Source organism: Cricetulus griseus, chromosome 3, assembly GCF_003668045.3.
Source record: "Cricetulus griseus strain 17A/GY chromosome 3, alternate assembly CriGri-PICRH-1.0, whole genome shotgun sequence".
Lineage (NCBI taxonomy): Eukaryota > Metazoa > Chordata > Mammalia > Rodentia > Cricetidae > Cricetulus > Cricetulus griseus.
In genome coordinates this window covers 243,438,715-243,459,841 of record NC_048596.1, presented here as the reverse complement: position 1 = coordinate 243,459,841, position 21,127 = coordinate 243,438,715, and the positions used below count along the sequence as shown (strand labels likewise).

Genomic DNA, 21,127 nt, shown 5'->3' with positions numbered 1-21,127 from the left:
CAGAGCTACACGGAGAAACTGTCCCAAAAAACAAAACAAAACCTGCCAAAACAACAACAAAGCAACTTATTAGAATGAAAATCCAATTTAATTATCATCATTATTATTTATTGTCATTTACATCTTCGTCATAGGTTATTTATAAGAGATCAGGCTGTTTAGCTCACATAGGCATTGATTAGTTCCTAGAAACTCAATATTTTAATGATAATTCAACAAATATATTTTCTGTAATGATTTAAATAAATGAATTCATATAAACAAAAGTATTTGTGCTATTAATTAAATTCTAGCCTAAATGCAGAAAAAGCAAACCAAAGGGAAATGAAAATTAGACATGCACAGCAAACAATTTTAGATAGGTAGTGTAATGCTCTCCTGGAAGTCTGTAACTACTGTATGGCTTATATATTTAGTTTATTGAAACTAGGAAGTGGTTATTATAAAGTTTAACTTCATTAGCCACAAACTTTACAAAGATTTAAAAAGTTTGCATAACAGAATAATGAGAAGGGTGGTATCCATGCCACAGAACTTGCAGTCTCTGTTGTGGAATGGTGAGCTGTTTTTGAATATAACTTTGTAAGAGATGTGAGGAGGAAGACAAAGAAATTCACAATATTCTATTCTGTATTAAATGTATTACATGTCAATTGTGATACTGTCATTTGATTGGCCAAGCAAGTAATCATCATGACTCTTCCTGTTCACACTTCAAGAATTATGATTAAATAAAGGGAAAAATGTCATGATACATCTATATTTCATTAAGGTATTCTGTGAAATCTATCTTGATCTATTGAAATTATCTATATATTGTTTTTTTCACTATGTAGACCTGGCTGTCCTGGAACACACACACTCTGTAGATCAGGCTGGTCTCTAACTCAGAGATCCACCTGCATCTGCCTCCCAAGTGCTGGGATTAAAGATGTGCTCTGCCACTGCCTGGCTGATTTATTGAAATTATCAAAAAAAAGATCTTTTGGAGAAGGATATAAGGTGATAGAAAATATTAAGGTTTAAATAAGATACTATTTTTCATAAAAGCTAAATGTCATGATATATAGAAATAAAAATTACCTTGTGAAATTTCATCACATGCAAACATTACCTCTTAACAGTCTCACAAATTTCATAGCATAAATATCAAAATTCTAACTGGTGCCAGATTCATCATCATATTCCCTTTTCACTAAAGTTTTGATAACCATGGAATATACTTTTTTGTGAATAAATGAGAAATAATCAAGATTGTGTTGTCACCTTTATTTATTTTATGGTATTGGTGTTTTTCCTGACTAGATAGATGGCTGTGTACCACATGTGTGCTTGGCACCCTTTGGGGACAGAAGAGAGTGTCAGATCCCCTGGAAGTGGAGAAAGAGACAGTTGTGAGCAGTCATATGGGTTCTGGGACTTAAACTCAGGTCCCTGGAAGACCACCAAATGCTCTTAACCACCAAGACATCTCTCCATCCCCGTGTTGGTCACTTTTAAAACATTTTAATCTGCAAGATTTCATTAATTCATCTCAGAAAAATAACAGGCAGTTGCAAAAGATGTTAGTACCAAGTATCACTGAACAAAGGGTAAACATGTCACTCTTGAGGCAGGGTTTAAGATGATTGCTGCTCAGCTAATGATCACATTATCTGAGCTAAATATAAATAAATGTTTGGATGATGTTAAAAAGATTTAATATATAAAATTATCTACAGGGCAGGAAATATAGTGCAGTTGGTAGAGTGTTTATGGAGCCTATATGAAGCCTTTGGTTCAATCCAGAGCACCACTCAGACTGGGGATAGTGACACATCCCTGTAACATGGACTTGGTTTGGTGGCACACACCTATAAACCCAGCATTTGAGAGATTGAGGCATGAGGAACACGAAGCTCATGGTCATCCTCATCTACATAGTCATTTCAGACTGTCTTGATTTCAGGAAAACTTGACTCAAAAATACAAAGACAGACTAACAGACAAATGAATACTTCAAATTATTAGCATATAGTTATTTAATATATAAAATACAATGGGCATGAAATCATTTGTGCCAATGTTTTGGAATATGTGACATTAAAATAGAAAATATAGAATGAGACAAAGCAGTTTCCATGGATCTGTCAAATAAATCAAAATGCAGTCAAGTTTACATTTCAGCAAACAGATTCTTAGTGACATGTATTCCCTGAGGATATGCCAATAGTTAGAAACCTGAAGATCTGCCAGTGGTTGCCCACACCTTTAATCCCAGCACTCTGGAGGCAGACTCAGGCAGATCTCTGTGAGTCCAGTCTGGTCTACAGAGTGAGTGAGTGAGTTCCAGGACAGGCTCCAAAGTTACACAGAGAAACCTTGTCTCCAAAAGCAAGCAAGCAAACAAACAAAAAAACAAAGTAACCTGAAGGTCTGCTTGACGGTCCTCAAGTTGTTTTCATCCATACAAGTTCTGCTTGTAAGAATTACTTCAGCCATTGATCTCTATTTGAATCTGAATTAGAGAAGTTACTTCCTTGCTTTGTCCTCTCCATTAGTTTTCTCTGACTTCTAGTTTCTCTTTACTTCTGAAAATCTGTGGTAAAATCTCATGATTTTTTTCAGTGCATCTTTCATGTCTCTGTTCCTTAGGGTGTAAATGAGGGGGTTGAGACTTGGAGTGATGATGGTGTAAAACAAGGTGAGGAACTTGCCCTGGTCCTTGGAGGCCCTGTTACCTGGTTGTAAGTACATGTAGATAATAGTTCCATAGAATATGGAGACCACAGTGAGATGAGACCCACAGGTATTCATTGCCTTTTGTTGGCCTGCTTTTGACTTCATGTTGAGCACAGTTTTGGCTATGTAGCCATAGGAAATAAGAATAAGGATGAGGGGCGTAAGGACAATGACAATGCCTAGAGCAAAAACAGACATTTCGACTGTTGTGGTGTCTACACAAGCTATCTTGACCATGGCTGGTAACTCACACAAGAAATGATCTAAAACATTGTGTCCACAGCGAGGCAAATTCACAGTGAGTGTGCATAATACTACAGAGTTGGCCAAACTAACACTCCAGACCATGACAATCATCTTGATACACAGATGTGGATTCATGATTATAAAATAATGCAATGGCTTACATATAGCTGTGAAACGATCATAGGACATAACAGCCAGGAGGAGACATTCAATAGAGCCTAGCCACATATACACATAAAGCTGAACAACACAACCCACAGAGCTGATGGTTTTTTCAGGTCCCCACAAGTTAACCAGCATCTGAGGGACAATGCTTGTTGTGAAACACAAATCCAGGAAAGATAAATTCCTGAGGAAAAAGTACATTGGTGTGTGAAGATGGGGATCCAGGAGGGATGCAAGAATGATAGCTGTGTTACCCACCAAAGTGATAATGTAAAAGAAGGTGACAACTCCAGAGAGGATCATTTCCAGTTGAGGGTGGTCAGAGAAGCCAAGCAGGATAAAAACATGCAAAGCAGTGTAATTGTTTGGGTCCATAGTCTTTTAGTGTTTATATTCTACAGTACGAAGAGTAGGAGAAGGAGGTAGAGGAGAAGTAGTGGGTAGGGTGACAAGAAGAACAAAAATAATTTGTCAATGTAGACTATGCAAATAACTGGTAAAACACAGAATTAATTGCAGGGCAAGATAGTAGGTTAACCATTGAAAGAATTAATGCATACGTGTTACCTATTATCGTCAACTTGTCTTGTACCTGTTGAGGATTCTTTGATGGCCAAGGAGTTTAATATTAGACTTTTATTTTATCTAGATGACCTTGAAGTGTTGACTATTATCTCAGGGTCTGCATTCTTCACATACCCATTTTGAAGTTTGGAAAAGACAGGTTGTAAAATAGCATGTCCATTTAATTTCTTATAAAGGTAGTGTAAGCATAGTGAAGATACTCTCTTACCTGATTAGTGAAGCCATGTGTAAATTTAGCTATTTTGTTAATGTCAGATTAAAAGCAAAAGTGTTCTTCATTCTTTTTCCATTTCAAAGAGAACTTTGATCGTCTAGTTTTTATGTAAGTATTCTAGAAGTTTTCCCAGGCCCCTTTATCTTTTTTTGTATATGCAGCCTTTCTTTTAACTATATCTGATATATTTGAATACAAAATATTCAATATATATCTCACTTTTAAAAATTTCATTTTTAAAATATAATTCTAATCGAAACCATTATGATGCATTGTCTTGATTCTTGTCTTATGCCATTACACAATTACAAGGTTCACTAAGGTCTTGCCACTCAGGTGCTTAACATATATCAGCTGATTTTAGAAGATTTCCTTCATACACCTGCATGCTTTGTTATCTGGGTAAGCCTTATCATTCTTACTTCACACACCATTTTTCACACTCACCATTGGTTTCCTACTTACCATTGTTTTTGAAGTTTTTTATTGTTTTTTTTTAATTTACCTGTTAATGCTTGGCATGGTAAACCAGCACGTGTTAGAACTCATATAGCTCTTCTTATATGGGTCAGGTATTCAGAACTCTTACAGAGAGCCAACATGACAGAACTAAAGTACTTGTGTTCAAGAGTTTGAGTTCCAGAGGAAAGACATTGATTGGGTGACACATGCAAGTTGCACAAAATCCTACCCTGGGAGAAGCCAGGGAAGGTGAGCAGCTGCTGTTTTTTAAAGAGTTTTCTTCCCTGATAGGCTGTGTTTCCAACCTGTTCTGAGGGTTGTGAGGCTGAAGCTTCTGTTACTCTCGCTGAGCATGGATTACTTGGTTTGGTTCACATGTGCTTCATGACCCCATGATCAGTGACTTCTCCGCCTCTCTTCTCAGTGTCAGTTGGTAGTGTGATTGCACAAACCTCAAAGTAGAAGATGGAAACCAATTGTTCTCTGAATTTCAAGCCATAACCATCCATTTCTGTACCCTGTAGCCTGGTATGTTGGTTCTACTTTCTTGCTACATTTTTTATTCATCTCCCTGTATCCTAGAGGTCTTGTGGCATTTTCTATAGGGTGGAGGAGAAGCTGCCCCCTGAAGAACTGTATTATGTTCACAATTCATTTATAAATACCATCCTCACAGCCCGATTGTATACAGAACTTGTAATACAGTTTTAACACTGAACTGTGAAACTCTGAGGGGGCTGCTCACCTCTAGACAATACTTCAATGAGTAGAATACTCTATCACTATTTCTTCTCTCCTAAGTATAGTAAAGCTAATTTTCACTCGTAAAAATAAACCTTTCATTTATGTTTCATCTTTCCTAATCAAGTACTGTGTGATACCAGAAAAAGACAAGAAAACTCCTGAGTTCTGTTTTTCATAAAAAAGTTTGGAATGATAGAAATACCTATTGTAGGGGTGAAATCAAATGAGCAAAAATTGTAAGTGGCTTAGAATAATGCAGGTCCACCAGAATTGCTATAAACATAATTTATGATCATGAAAAATGTGTATTAAGATTCTTTAGTATTCTCCCAAACACTGGTAAAACTCTAACAAAGCAGATTTGATCTCCAAAGTTCTTTTCTCTATCCACTATATTACTACATGCCCCCTATATATTTATCTATGAATTTTAACAAATAAAAACCACTCTAGCAGGAGTGCAGGGAGGAAAACTGAGGTTGGGATCCATTGTATAAGAGAAGAATCTATTTAAAAACATACTGTAAATAACAATAGAAAATCATATACACATATTTTTCTATTAAAATTAGTGCTTATATTCTGTGACATTACTTAAGTGATGTAATAGTAGTAATCAATGAGAAAATGATTTTTATTTATATAACACTTAGTCATCTTGCTGAAAATCATTTATATCATAGTTTCTACTTAAAATACCAATGAACTCAGCACAATTCAACAGTACTTCAACATATATACACATGAGCTTCTAAAAACTGCCAACACATATGTCAAGGGAGCTGCTGACCAACATCTATTTTCCAATGTTACAAAGATATCTTGCCATCTGCAGATGAAATAAGAATGGCTTTACCCTAATGTACTGTATTGACACAATTGTGATAAAGCAGATCACACTTCCAATAGAGATGCTTAGAGAACATAGAAAGCAGCTTCTAAAGGTGATGGTTAAGGTTGCAACAAAGGCTGTGGTGATGGCTTCATGGGCATATTCTTGGCATTCAACACATGATGTATAAAATACTTCATTAAAAATAATACCAGCTAAAGAAAAAACTCTTGCCTTTACATGCATCCTTGTCTGCCCCTCTGCATAGATATAATATAAAAGTTCCGTGTTTTGTTAGCTATGACCTTTCAAAAATTTTCCATGACAATTATGAGGAAATTGCTTTAAATTGTGGCCCTGATTCTAAAGTAGGCAGATTCACTAAAGTAACTGGTTATAGTGTTTGAAATAGTTATTTTGAGAGAGTCATTTAATGATTTCTTTAGCACTAGCTTTTCAAAGTTAACCAAGCCTGAGTTCTGCTATTAATGAAACCTTGACAGAAAGAAAAATGATTTCTGAGATGTACTACATCCCAAAATGTCCCAGCTGAGGAACGAATAGTCTATGCACATTGATTTTGACAGGAACACTTATCATAAATAATGAAAATTCTTTTAAAATTGAAGTCAATCTCATGCTGTCAATTCTTTAATAAATTTCACTATCACTATAACTCAGAGATTAATTTAGGAAAGAGCAAAAAATCCTTCTTCCCTGTAACATATACAAAAAACAATCAAATAACTTTTAGTATTTCATATCAGGAGACTTACAAATGGATTAAAAGAAGTCTGACTCTTGCCTAACTACATTTTTTCAAGAATAAAGTATTTCAGTTCTTCAATTTTAATTTAATCTACACAACTTGTTTACATTTGTGCTCTGTCAAAATGTATGAAATAAAAAATTAAGATACAGCCTTGTGCTCTCCTCTTGTGATAATGAACAGATTCATTTTCTCCTGTACAAGTTAGACAAGGAGGAACAGCAGAGAATTAACACATCTTAGACTTCTGGGCAGAAGCCTGAGGAGTCCCCTGTGTCAATTTAAGTTCTTTTCTTTCACTTCTCACATGTTTTGGCAACCAAGGAGAACGATTTTCCTGGGTTAATATAAGATTAACATTCCTGTGCTGGAGAAGGCCCTGATGTCTTACCTCTGCATTGCTGGGGTTCAGGGTGTTGAAAGCAGGACTTCTTTAGTGTTCCCTCTGCAGGGCTGCAGCTGTCTCACCATCTCCAGGTAGCAACTATGAGGAAAGCTCTTCCTCATGGGGTTGCTTCAGAGACTCTCCACAGGTGACTCCAGCCCAGGGCTGCAGCTGTCACGGGCTCTCCCTGCTTCTGTTACCTCTAGACAAGCATAGAAACATGTCTTGATTGTAGAGACATGTGAAATCCTACCAGATAACCCAGAATAAACACCGAGCACAGCCCATCAGTATTGTCTGAAAGCCCAGACAACCAGCCTTCAGTTGACTTCCTTGAGTTGTTATGGAAAGACCAGACAGAGAAACCCTGGCAGAATCATCTGGATGTTTCACTAAGACAGCTCTAAGAGTGGAAACTTGCCCAGCATGCAGGGAAGCTGAAAGTCAGAGGAGTAAAGGATTTTCAGTATTGTTTTTCTAGGCATTGCAAATAAAATGTGTTCTCTTCACGTACATTTTGAAAACTAAGGTTATGGCAAAAACTCAACTGTGCAAAATGACCTTACCATGACACCACACACTGATGATAGTGTAATAAGTTTGCTTTGAGCAGATTAATGTAAAAAAGGTACTGCATTTCCAGTTTCATTTATGTTTCTTTCTCTTATGACTCAGTAGTTGCCTCAGATACCCAAGTTGAGAACAGTTGTCCCTGAAAGAGACAATGTATGCTCCAAAGCCACAAGGTTCAGTTTCATTCTCTTTATATGTTCTATCAGTTGCCTTGGTGATCACGAGGCATGGTCAAATACCTCAGTGCCCATTACTATTAGTTTTGTTGTCTCATAGGACGCTTATTTAAACTCAAGTTCCTGGACAAGTAAGTACTCTAAAGATTTTTATGAGTTAGTTTGTAATCATCAACTGTATTATCAGTCCTTGAATCATAATTTCATGTCACCAAGAATTACTTAAAAACATGACACAGATTGTTACATAATATATGATCACATCTGAATGGCTTTTTGTCATTGACCAAGAAAATAACTGACACTATTTTCCTCTGCATGAAACTGACCATTTTACAGTGAATCAATTTAGATGGACAAATTGTGGGGCAAGAGTTTTGGGCTTGACCTCTTTGTGATTCCCATGATCAGTTTTATAACTTTGAGACAGTTGCCTAACTGTCTATGCCTTTTCTGGATTGTAAAGACATACATTAAAGTTTTAGTATAAGGATTGAGTAAGATTATGATATATAACAATATGCTGATGATTGGCACATAGCCATGCAAATAAGTTATGTTTTATGATTTCAACCAATGGAAACATCTTTGGATGCAATAATGTTTACTTTTTATCAGTTTGTAGAAAGGTAATACCAATATTTGTTAAAACACCCAAGATAATCTTTTTTACTTTAACCCTTTTCTTTATGTTTTTATTTATGGTATGTGTATATTCATTTATGCATTCTTTTTTCTCATTTGTTAGGATCTTTGCCTTTTATTTATTTTTTAATATTTGGTTATTTAAGATAATTTTTATATCTAACATATTTTGATCATATTCTTCCCTTCCCTCAAGTTCATCTGGATCCTCCCCTGTCCGCTACCCACACAACTTTAAGTTCTTTCTCAAAAAACTAACCAAAAATCCAATACTACATGAAAGAGCCTGAAACCTAGAAAACAAAACACAATATCACCTAAAAGAGAACAAACTAACAAACAGCCAACCACAACAAAAAACACAAACTCTAACCAAATAAAAGTACCCACACAAAAATTCTGGAGTCCATTATTTGTTGGTCAACTACGGCTGAACATGTGATCTGCCCTGGAGTGACTGATTGCCTGAGTGCCACTCCGTTAAAGAAAACCGATTTTCACTTTCCCCACAGTTATAAATGACAGTACCACTGTTTACCTCTACTGTAGTGACTATGTTTACATTCATTAACTCATTCATTGTTTTTCAAAAATAACAAAATACATTATAAGGTAAAACAAAAACTATCACATCGAAGTTGGACAAGTTAGACGAACAGAAGGGAAAGAGTTCAAGAGATGGCACATTAAGTCAGAGCCCCCACTCATTCACTTACATGCTCAGGAATTCCAGAAAAACACTAAACTGGAAGCAGTAATATAAATGCAGAGAACTTAGTGCAGACCCCTGCCAGCCCTGTGCATGCTGCTTCAGTCTCTGTGAGTTCATATGAGCTTTGTTCATGTTGATTTAGAGGGCCTTGTTTTCTCGGTGCCCTCAATCCCCTTTGGCTTTTCATTCTTTCTATCTCTTCTTACACAGGGTTTCCTGAACCCTGAAGGGAGGGATTTGATCTAACATCCCAATTAGGGTTGAGTGTTTCAGGTCTCTCACTCTGTGTGTAATGTCTGGCTGTGGGTTTCTATATTTGTTTTCATTTGTTGCAGGAAAAAAGCTTCTCTGATAATGGTTGAACAAGGCATTGATCATATTTGTCTCTCTGGGCCTGGTATACCTCACCCAGAATGTTTTTTTTTGTTGTTGTTTTTTTTTCTAAATAGAGTGGACCACAAAAGAAAGTCCCCTCGTCACATAATAATTAAAACACCAAACATACAGAATAAAGAAAAAATATTAAGAGCAGCAAGGGAAAAAGGCCAAGTAACATATAAAGGCAAACCCATCAGAATTACACCAGACTTCTCCATGGAAACTCTGAAAGCTAGAAGGAGCTAGATAGATATTCTACCAACTCTGAGAGAACATGGATGCCAGCCCAGACTACTATACCCAGCAAAGCTTTCAATCACTGTAAATAGAGAAAACAAGATATTCCATGAATACCCAAACTTAACCAGATTTAAACAATATGTAACCACTAATCCAGCCCTACAGAAAGTACTGGAAGGAAAATTCCAACCTAAGGAAATTAACTATACTCACATAAACATAGGCAATAGATAATCCCACTCTACAAAAACACAAAATAAAAGGCAGGGTAAATCCACATACAATACCAGTACCAACAACAAACCAAAAACAAACAAAAATAAACATTCAATGGACCTTAATTTCCCTCAATATTAATGGTCTTAACTCGCCTATAAAAAGACACAGGCTAACAGATTGGATACAAAGACAGAATCCAGCCTTCTGCTGCAAACAAGAAACACACCTCGAATTCAAAGACAGACATTACCTCAGAGTAAAGGGTTGGGATAAGATACTCCAATCAAATGGACCCAAGAAACGAGCTGGGGTAGTTTTCCTAGTATCTAACAAGATAGACTTCAAACTAAAATCTACCAAAAGAGATGAAGAAGGTCATTTCATATTCATCACAGGAAAAATCCATCAGGAAGAAGTCTAAATTCTAAACATCTATGCCCCAAATACAAAGGCACCAACATTCATAAAAGAAACATTATTAAAACTCAAATCACAAATAAGGCCTCACACAGTTATAGTGGGAGACTTCAACACCCCACTCTCACCACTGGACAGGACCACCAGACAGAAACTTAACAAAGAGACAAAGGAACTAACAGAAGTTATGACCCAATTGGGATTAACAGACATTTATAGAACTTTCTATCCAAACACAAAAGAATATACCTCCTTTTCAGCATCACATGGAACCTTATAAAATATAGACCACATTCTTGGCAACATAGCAAACCTCAACAGGTACAAAAAAATTGGAATAATCCCCTGTGTCTTATCAGACCACCATGCTTTAAAGTTAGAAATCAAAAACAAATCAAAGTGCAAAAAACCTACCAACTCATGGAAATTGAACAACACGCAATTGCAACATTCCTGGGTCAAGGAAGAAATAAAGAAAGAAATTAAAGACTTCCTAGAATTCAATGAAACTGTTGACACAACATACCCAAACTTATGGGACACTTTGAAAGCAGTACTAAGAGGAAAGTTCATAGCTCTAAGTGCTCCCATGAAGAAACTAGAGAATAGCCACACCAGAGATTTGACATCACAGCTGAAAGCTCTAGAAAAAATGGAAGCAAATTCACTCCAGAGGAGCAGACACCAGGAAATAATCAAACTGAGAGCGGAAATCAATCAAGTCGAAACAAAGAAAACAATTCAAAGAATCAATATAACAAAGAGTTGGTTCTTTGAGAAAATCAACTAGACAAACCGCTATCCAAATTAACCAAAAGGCAGGGAGAGATCATGCAAATTTACAAAATCAAAAATGAAAAGGGAGACATAACGGAGACTAAGGAAATCCAGAGAATCTTCAGGTCATACTTTGAAAACCTGTACTCCACAAAATTTGAAAATTTAAAGGAAATGGACAATTTTCTGGACAGTTATCACTTACTAAAATTGAATCAAGAACAGATAAGCAACTAAAACAGATCTATAACCTCTAAGGAAATAGAAGCAGTCATCAAAAGTCTCCCAACCAAAAAAAGCCCTGGGCCAGATGGATTCACTGCAGAAATCTACCAGAAATTCAAAGAAGAGCTAATACCAATACTCCTCAAATTGTTCCACAAAATAGAAGCAGAAGGGACATTGCCAAACTCTTTTTACAAGGCTACAATAACCTTGATACCCAAGCCACACAAAGACACAACTAAGAAAGAAAACTACAGACCAATATCCCTCATGAACATTGATGCAAAAATTGTCAATAAAATCCTGGCAAATCGAATACAAGATCTTATCAGAGAAATCATCCACCACGATCAAGTAGGCTTCATCCCAGGGATGCAAGGATGGTTCAACATACGAAAATCCAACAATGTAATCCACCATATAAACAGACTGAGGAAAAAAAAAACACATGATCATCAATGCCATGATGCCAAAAAAGCCTTTGACAAAATTCAACACCTCTTTATCATAAAGGTCTTGGAGAAATCAGAGATAACAGGAACATACCTCAACATAATAAAAGCAATATACAGCAAGCCAACAGCCTACATCAAATTAAATGGAGAGAAACTCGATCCAATTCCTCTAAAATTGGGGACAAGATAAGGCTGTCCATTCTCTCCATACCTCTTCAATATTGTCTTTGAAGTCCTAGCTAGAGCAATAAGACAACAAAAGGACATCAAGGGAATACAAATAGGAAAGGAAGAAGTCAAACTCTCACTATTTGCAGATGATATGATAGTCTACATTAATGTCCCGAAAAACTCTACCAGGGAACTCCTAAAGCTGATAAACACCTTCAGCAAAGTGGCAGGATACAAGATTAACTCAACAACAACAACAACAACAACAAAAAACTGTAGCCCTACTATACACCAATGACACATTGGTGGAGAAAGAAATCAGAGAAACATCACCCTTTACAATTTCCACAAACAACATAAAATACCTTGAGATAACAGTAACCAAAAAAGTGAAAGACCTGTACCATAAGAATTTTGAGTTTCTCAAGAAAGAAATTAAAGATACCAGAAAATGGAAAGATCTCCCATGCTCTTGGATAGGTAGGATCAACATAGTAAAAATGGCAATCTTGCCAAAAGCAATCTACAGATTCAATGCAATCACCATCATAATCCTAACACAATTTTTCACAGACCTTGAAAGAACAATTCTCAACTTTATATGGAGAAATAAAAGATCCAGGATAGCCAAAACATCGCTATACAATAAAGGATCTTCTGGAGGCATCACCATCCCTGACTTCAAGCTCTATTACAGAGCTATTTTTACAGTCCCGAAAACAGCTTGGTATTGGCACAAAAATAGACTGATAGACCAATGGAATAGAATTGAAAACCCTGATATTAACCCACATACCTATGAGCACCTGATTTTTGACAAACAATCCAAATTTATACGATGGAACAAAGAGAACATCTTCAACAAATGTTCTCTGGCATAACTGGTTGCAGACATGTAGAAGACTGCAGTTAGACCCAAGCCTATTGCCTTGCACAAAACTTAAGTCAAAATGGATCAAAGATTTCAACATAAATCCAGCTACACTGAACCTATTAGAAGACAAAGTGGTAAATACCCTTGAATCAATTGGTACAGGAGACCGCTTCCTGAACATTACACCAGTAGCACAGACACTGAGGTCAACAATCGATAAATGGGACCTCCTGAAACTGAGAAGCTTCTGTAAAGCAAAGGAGACAGTCAGCAAGACAAAACAGGCAGCCCACAGACTGCGAAAAGATATTCACCAACCCTACATCTGACAGAGGGCAGATCTCCAAAATATACAAAGAACTCAAGAAACTAGTCCCCCAAGCACCAAACAACCCAATTAAAAAGTGGAGTACAGAACTAAATAGACAATTCTCAATAGAGGAATCTAACATGGCTGAAAGACACATAAGAAAGTGTTCAACATCCTTAACCATCAGGGAAATGCAAATCAAAACAACTCTGAGATACCATCTTACTCCTGTCAGAATGGTCAAAATCAAAACCACCAATGACAGTTCATGTTGGAGAGGATGTGGAGAAAGGGGAACACTCCTCCACCGCTGGTGGAAGTGCCAACTTGTTCAGCCACTTTGGAAATCAGTATGGCTGATCCTCAAAAAAATGGGAATCAGTCTACCACAAGATCCAGCAATTCCATTCCTAGGCATATACCCAAAAGAAGCACATTCATACAAGAACATATGTTCAGCGATGTTCATAGCAGCACTATTTGTAATAGCCAGAAACTGGAAGCAGCCTAGATGCCCCTCAACCGAAGAATGGATAAAGAAAATGTGGTACATTTACACAATGGAGTACTACTCAGCAGAAAAAAAACAATGGAATCTTGAAATTTGCAGGAAAATGGATGGATCTAGAAGACATCATTCTGAGCGAGGTAACCCAATTGCAAAAAGACAAACGATATGTACTCACTCATATGAGGATTTTAGACATAGAGTAAGGATTACCAGCCTACAATCCACACTGCCAAAGAAGCTAATAAACAAGGAGGACCCTAAGAGAGACATACATGGTCCCCTGGAGAAGGGGAGAGGTTCAAGATCTGCTGAGCAAATTGGGAGCCCGGTAAGATTGGGGAGGGAGCTAGAGAATGAGAAGGGGAGAAGAAGAGAGATGCCGAGGACAAGACGGAGCAGAAAGTTTGAGTCAGGGGAAGAATACTCGATAACAAGAATAGAGATATCATCATAGAGGGAGACATTTTTGGTTTACAGAGAAATCAGGCACAAGGGAACTGTCTGGATATCTAAAAAGATGATACCAGCTACCTATCTCAGCAACGGAGGAGAGGCTACCTTAAATGCCCTCCCCTGATTATGAGATTGATGACTGACTTATATGCCTTCATCCAGCAGCTGGTGGAAGTAGAAGCAGACACCCATAAGTAATCACCGATCTGAACTGGAACCCAGATGCAGAGAAAGACCAGTGAAGAGCACAGAGGTCCAGACCAGGCTGGTGAAACACACAGAAACAGCTGACCTGAACATCCGGGAACTCTTGCTCCCTAGTCTGATAGCTGGAATGCCAGCATGGGACTGATCCAGACCCCAGGAACATGGGTTTCTGTGAGGAAACTTCAGAAATCTATGGGACCTCCTGTAGAAGCCCAGCATTTATCCCTAGCATAGGTGTGGACTTTGGGAGCCCATTCCATATAGAGGATTACTCCCTGAGCCAGGACACACGAGGGTGGGCCTAGGCCCTATCCCAAAGGATACGAAAGACTCTGATGATACCCTATGGAAGGCCTCACCATCCAGCGGGAGCAGAAAAGATATGTGACAGATAAGGTTTTAGTTGGGGGGGGGGTAGGGGAGGACAGGTGGGAGAAGGGAAATGGGATTGTCATGTAAAACAATCCTGTTTTTAATTCAAATATAAAAAGTTGGAAAAAATAGAAGTCAGATGTAGTTCTAATAGGACTGCTTTTATATTTCCTCCCTGAAGCTTTTAATATTCCCTCTTTATTCTGTAATACAGTGTTTTGATTGCTATTATGCTGAGGGAACTTTCTTTTCTGGTTCAGTCTATTTAGTATTCTGTATGCTGTCTTCTTCTTCTTTAGGGAAGGTCTTCTGGAGAGCTGGCCATGGGACTGGGTGATTGAACTTGAATGAATGGAAGGAGAGGTGAGAATTTGCAGTTAGCCTACCTGTTCCCCTGGAAAGACTGGCCTGACGGTTCCCAGGGATTTGCCCACAGGAGTTAGGAAATTTTTTTCTATGATTTTGTTGAAAATATTTTTCTGTGCATTTGACTTGTGTTTCTTCTCCTTCTATTTCCATTATTCTTAGATTTGGTCTTTTCGTAGTGTCCCAGATTTTTTGGAAGTTTTGTGCTAGGAGTCTCTTAGATTTAACATTTTCTTTACCAATGAATCTATTTTTTCTATTGTGTCTTCAATGCCTGAGGTTCTCTCTTCTATCTCTTGTATTCTCTTGGTAAAGTTGGTGTTAGTATTCAGCCATCTGTACTGGCCTTCTCTTGGGGTTCTGACAGGATACACCCTCAGCTGTAGCCACTAAGAGCACCAATTCACTATGGTTCCCTTTAAAAAGGGCCCTGTCCACCTCTCATCTCTCTCTCTTACTCTCTCTCTGCCTGTTCCTTTCTCTCTCTCTCTCTATGCTTCTCTGCCTGTCTCTCTGTCCCCCCCCACTTCTCTCTTCTATTCTGCCATTGCTGTCCCCAGAGGCTGGTCTCCCCTCTCCCCCATTTTCCCATTCATTTTCCCCCAAGAAAAACCCCTTCACCCAAGCTCTGTCACATGGCTGTCTTTCTCTCTCATGCCGCTTTTTTTTTTTTTTTAAATTTACAACAGATGGCCTTTACCAACTATGAAGGAACCAACTTGTTTCTGTTGGAGTTTCTAAATTTTCTTCACCAGATTTTCCTGTTTGGGTTTTCTTTATTGATTCTGTGTCCACTTTCAAGTCTTTAGTAAGGTTTTATTCATTATTTCCATCAAATGTCTATGTTTTCATAGATTCCTTTAAGGGTTTTATTTGTTTCTTCTTTAAAGGACTCTATCTTATTCAGAAAGGATGTTTTAAGGTCTTTTGTTTTCCAAATATGTTGGAATATTCAGGGCATGCTGTGGTTGGGTTGCTGGTTCCTAGTGAGGATATATATATATATATATATATATATATATATATATATATAGTATATATATTATATATATATATAATTTTAGAAGCACTCTTATTTACATATCAATCCCCCCATTCCCTCACCCTTCCATCCTCCCATGCTCCCCCCCAAGACTCCCCAAGGATAGTGAGTCCCTCCACGGGGGATCATCAAAGTCCCTCACATCATTTGGGGGAGGGCCTAGACCCTCTTTCTTGTATCTGGGCTGCAATAGTATCCCTCTATAGGGAATGGGCTCCCAAAGCCCATTTGTGCTCTAGGGATAAACACTGGCTCCACCGTTAGAGGTCCTGGCCTCCTAGCTGGCACTGACATTCAGAGGACTTGGTTTGGTTCAATGCTTGTTCCCCAGCTTTATGACTAGGGTCTCTATGCTCTCACTCGGTCAAGCCAACTGTTTTTGCAGTTATCTCCAGCACAGTCTTGGCTCCTTTGCTCATCCCTCCTCCCTCTCTGCAACTGGATTCCAGTATGGCTCAGTGTTTAGCTGTGGGTGCCTGTTTCTGCTTTGATCAGCTACTGGATAAAGGCTCTAGGAATGGCAACCAAGGTAGTCATCAATTTCATTATAGGGGAAGGGCATCAAAGGCAGCCTCTCCACCACTGCCCTGATTCTTAGTTGGGGTCATCCCTGTGGATTCCTTAAGTTTTCCCCAGTGCCAGACCCTCTCTCCAAACCTATACTGGCTCCCTCTATCAAGGCATCTCCTTTCCTGCCCTCCTCTATTCCTCCCCTGCTCAGTCCTCATGTTCTCCTCCCCTCCCCCCTTCTCCCCCTCTCACCTCCCACCTCCCTCCCCCCCCCCCCGTGCTCCCAATTTGATTGATCAGGGGTTCTCATGCCCCTCCCCTTCTTTGGGGGACCATGCAGTCTTCCTAGTGAGGACATATTGTCCCCACTGTTAGTTTGTTTTTGCACTGGTGTCTAGGCATTTTGGATTGGGAAAAATGTAATTCTGGGTGCTGATATCTGGTATTGTCTTTGTTGGTGGGTGTTTTATTTCTTGCTTTCTGTTTCCTTTCTGGTTGCTAGCAGAGTGTGGTGGCTGTGTGTTGCCTGTAGGAAAATGCACTGGGGGTCTTGATAGGTTTGGCAACTGGGCATTCCAAGTAAAATGCGTTTCTGGGTACTGGGACCTGAGACTTAAGTATGGGAATGTGCTGGGGTGATAGTGGGCCTTCACAAGAGGAAGGAAAGCTGGGTGTTCCACCGGGATCTGCTTTTTAGTCCTCTGGGAATGGGGACAGGGAATGAAGAGAAGGCACAGAATGTCTGCTAGAGACCTAGGTATGAGACTGGGGAATTTGACTTAGAGAAATGCAAGGAAAAGTGAGGATCTGCAGTTAGTCTACCTGCTTCCCTGGCACGAATGGCCTTTGGGTTCTTAGGGTGTCCATGCTTGAGCTGGGAGCTAGGATACAGCAACAAGTTGGGGGAGGTTAGAAGGGGGAGATCTGTGGGATCTACTAGAGATAAGGTGGGAGGCGAGGCTGTAGCAGGTGTTCTGCTACAGGGGAAGAGACTGGGGGGTTGGACTTGAAGGAATAGAGGGAGAGGGAGAGATTTGCATTAGCCTCTGTATTTTCTCCTTTAAAGTATATGCATTGAGGAGTGTTGGTCCTGCTGTGTGGAGCTTTTGCCAGTGTGGCAAATCTCATGAATGTTGACATGATTCCTTGTTTAAAGAGGCAATTTATTAAAGTGAAAATTCAATTTAATTATCATCATTATTGTTTATTTTCATTTACATTTCCAGCCAAATGTTATTCTTGTGAGATAATGCTGATCAGCTCACACAGGCATAGGTTAGTTCCTAAATGTTCAATATTTTAATAGCAATTCAATAGAAATACTTCATGCAATTATCTAAGTTTATGTATAAATTCAGGTAAACAAACATATTTGAGGTATTACCAAGTACCACTGAACAAAAGGTAAACAAGTTACTCTTTAGGTGGGGTTTAAGATGATTGCAGCCATACATAGTGTATTATCTGAGCTAAATATAGTAAATGTTTGGATGATGTCACAGATTTAATTCACAACATTGTTTATAAGACTGGAAATATAGTGCAGTTGGTAGAGTGCTTACCTAGCATGTACAAAGCCTTTGGTTCAATTCAGAGCACCACACAGACTGGGTGTGGTGGCATGCACCTGTAGGCCTAGCACTTGGTTTCGACAGGAGGAGGAAGGAGGGAGGAGGAGGAGCAGGAGCAGCAGCAGGAGGAGAAGCACCTCATAGCTATCCTCAGCTACACAAGAAGTTCAAGAGAATCTTGGTTTTTATGAAAACCTGACTCAAAAGCAGACAGACAGAAAGACTATTATTTACTGTACAGATGGACAGACTCTTATTTAATCTACAAAATACAATGGATATTAAATCATTTGGGTCAGTGTTTTGGAATATGTGAGCATTAATATAGAAAATATAGAATGAGACAAAGCAGTTTCCATGGGGCTGCCAAATAAATCAAAACGCAGTCAAGTTTACATTTCTGCAAACAGATTCTTAGTGACATGTATTCCCTGAGAATATTCCAATAGTTAGAAACCTGAAGATCTGCTTGATTGTCCTCCAGTTGTTTGCATCCATACAAGTTCTTCTTGTAAGAATTACTTCAGCTATTGATCTCTATGAGTCTAGTGTTACTTACCTTATTCGAATCTGAATTAGAGAAGTTCCTTCCTTGCTTTGTCCTCTCCATTAGTTTTCTCTGACTTCTAGTTTTTTACTTCTGAAAATCTGTGGTAAAATCTCATGATTTTTTTCAGTGCATCTTTCATGTCTCTGTTCCTTAGGGTGTAAATGAGGGGGTTGAGACTTGGAGTGATGATGGTGTAAAACAAGGTGAGGAACTTGCCCTGGTCCTTGGAGGCCCTGTTACCTGGTTGTAGGTACAGATAGATAATAGCTCCATAGAATATGGAGACCACAGTGAGATGAGACCCACAGGTATTCATTGCCTTTTGTTGGCCTGCTTTTGACTTCATGTTGAGCACAGTTTTGGCTATGTAGCCATAGGAAATAAGAATAAGGATGAGGGGCGTAAGGACAATGACAATGCCTAGAGCAAAAACAGACATTTCGACTTTTGTGGTGTCTACACAAGCTATCTTGACCATGGCTGGTAACTCACACAAGAAATGATCTAAAACATTGTGTCCACAGCGAGGCAAATTCACAGTGAGTGTGCATAATACTACAGAGTTGGCCAAACTAACACTCCAGACCATGACAATCATCTTGATACACAGATGTGGATTCATGATTATAAAATAATGCAATGGCTTACATATAGCTGTGAAACGATCATAGGACATAACAGCCAGGAGGAGACATTCAATAGAGCCTAGCCACATATACACATAAAGCTGAACAACACAACCCACAGAGCTGATGGTTTTTTCAGGTCCCCACAAGTTAACCAGCATCTGAGGGACAATGCTTGTTGTGAAACACAAATCCAGGAAAGATAAATTCCTGAGGAAAAAGTACATTGGTGTGTGAAGATGGGGATCCAGGAGGGATGCAAGAATGATAGCTGTGTTACCCACCAAAGTGATAATGTAAAAGAAGGTGACAACTCCAGAGAGGATCATTTCCAGTTGAGGGTGGTCAGAGAAGCCAAGCAGGATAAAAACATGCAAAGCAGTGTAATTGTTTGGGTCCATAGTCTTTTAGTGTTTATATTCTACAGTACGAAGAGTAGGAGAAGGAGGTAGAGGAGAAGTAGTGGGTAGGGTGACAAGAAGAACAAAAATAATTTGTCAATGTAGACTATGCAAATAACTGGTAAAACACAGAATTAATTGCAGGGCAAGATAGTAGGTTAATCATTGAAAGAATTAATGCATACGTGTTACCTATTACCGTCAACTTGTCTTGTACCTGTTGAGGATTCTTTGGTGGCCAAGGAGTTTAATATTAGACTTTTATTTTATCTAGATGACCTTGAAGTGTTGACTCTTATTTCAGGGTCTAAATTCTTCACATGCACATTTGGAAGCTTGGAAAAGACAAATAGCATGACCGTTTGGTTTCTTATAAAGTTAGTTTAAGTGTAGTGATGATACCTTTTTACCTGCTCCATGAAGTTATGTATGAATTTAGCTATTTTGTTAATGTCAGATTGAAAATAAAACTAGTCTTCAATCTTCTTTCTTTCACTTCTAAGAGAACATTGGTCCTCCTGTTTATTGTTAAATGATATGGAAATTTTTTTCAGGCCCCTATATCTTTTTGTATACCCAGTTTTTTTCTAACTAAATCTGGTATATTTGAATATAAAAATAGACAGTATATCTCTCACTATAAAAAGTTTCAGCCACTGTCATCCAAATCTACACCATCATGATGCATTGTCTTGATTCTTGTCTAATGTCTTTACACAATTACAAGGTTCACTGAGGTCCTGTCACCCGTGTGCTGAACACATATCAGCTAATTTGAGAAGTAAACTCATTTTGTAATGCTCTGATAAACCTGCATACTTTGGTACAAGTATAAGCCTCAGCGTTCCTAATTTATGTTCCAATTTTTATATTCATTTTTGGTTTTCTCTTATTCAAACATTTCAAAGGTCATTTCTATATAAATCCCTAACTCCTCTTGTTTTCTGGATTACTCATCTATGTTTCTACACAGACCTGTTAATGTTCAGCATACTTAATAGGCACTTGGTCAAACACTTTCACGTTTTTTTTTTTTTCCTCTCTTACTGATCATGTATGCCTAACTTCTACAGGGAGCCAATATGGTATGTAGCTAAAGAACTTGTGTTCAAGAGTTTGAATTCCAGAAGAAAGACATTGATTGAGTGACACATGCAAATTGCACAAAATCCTTCCTTGAGACAAGCCAGGGAAGGTGAACAGCTGCTGTTTTCTAAGAAAAG

At 38.3% G+C, this 21,127-nt stretch overlaps 2 protein-coding genes across 2 annotated transcripts; both read right to left on the bottom strand.

The window, feature by feature from the left end:
- Positions 1–2,553: 2,553 nt before the first annotated feature.
- LOC100767967 (olfactory receptor 2W1) lies at positions 2,554–3,507 on the bottom strand. Its single transcript, XM_027409584.1, has one exon. The coding sequence runs from the start codon at positions 3,505–3,507 to the stop codon at positions 2,554–2,556; it is 954 nt and encodes a 317-aa protein (XP_027265385.1).
- A 15,446-nt stretch (positions 3,508–18,953) lies between these two features.
- Positions 18,954–19,904, bottom strand: LOC100768256 (olfactory receptor 2W1-like). The gene has a single exon (XM_027409258.1). It carries the CDS (start codon positions 19,902–19,904, stop codon positions 18,954–18,956), a length of 951 nt encoding a protein of 316 aa, XP_027265059.1.
- Positions 19,905–21,127: the final 1,223 nt, after the last annotated feature.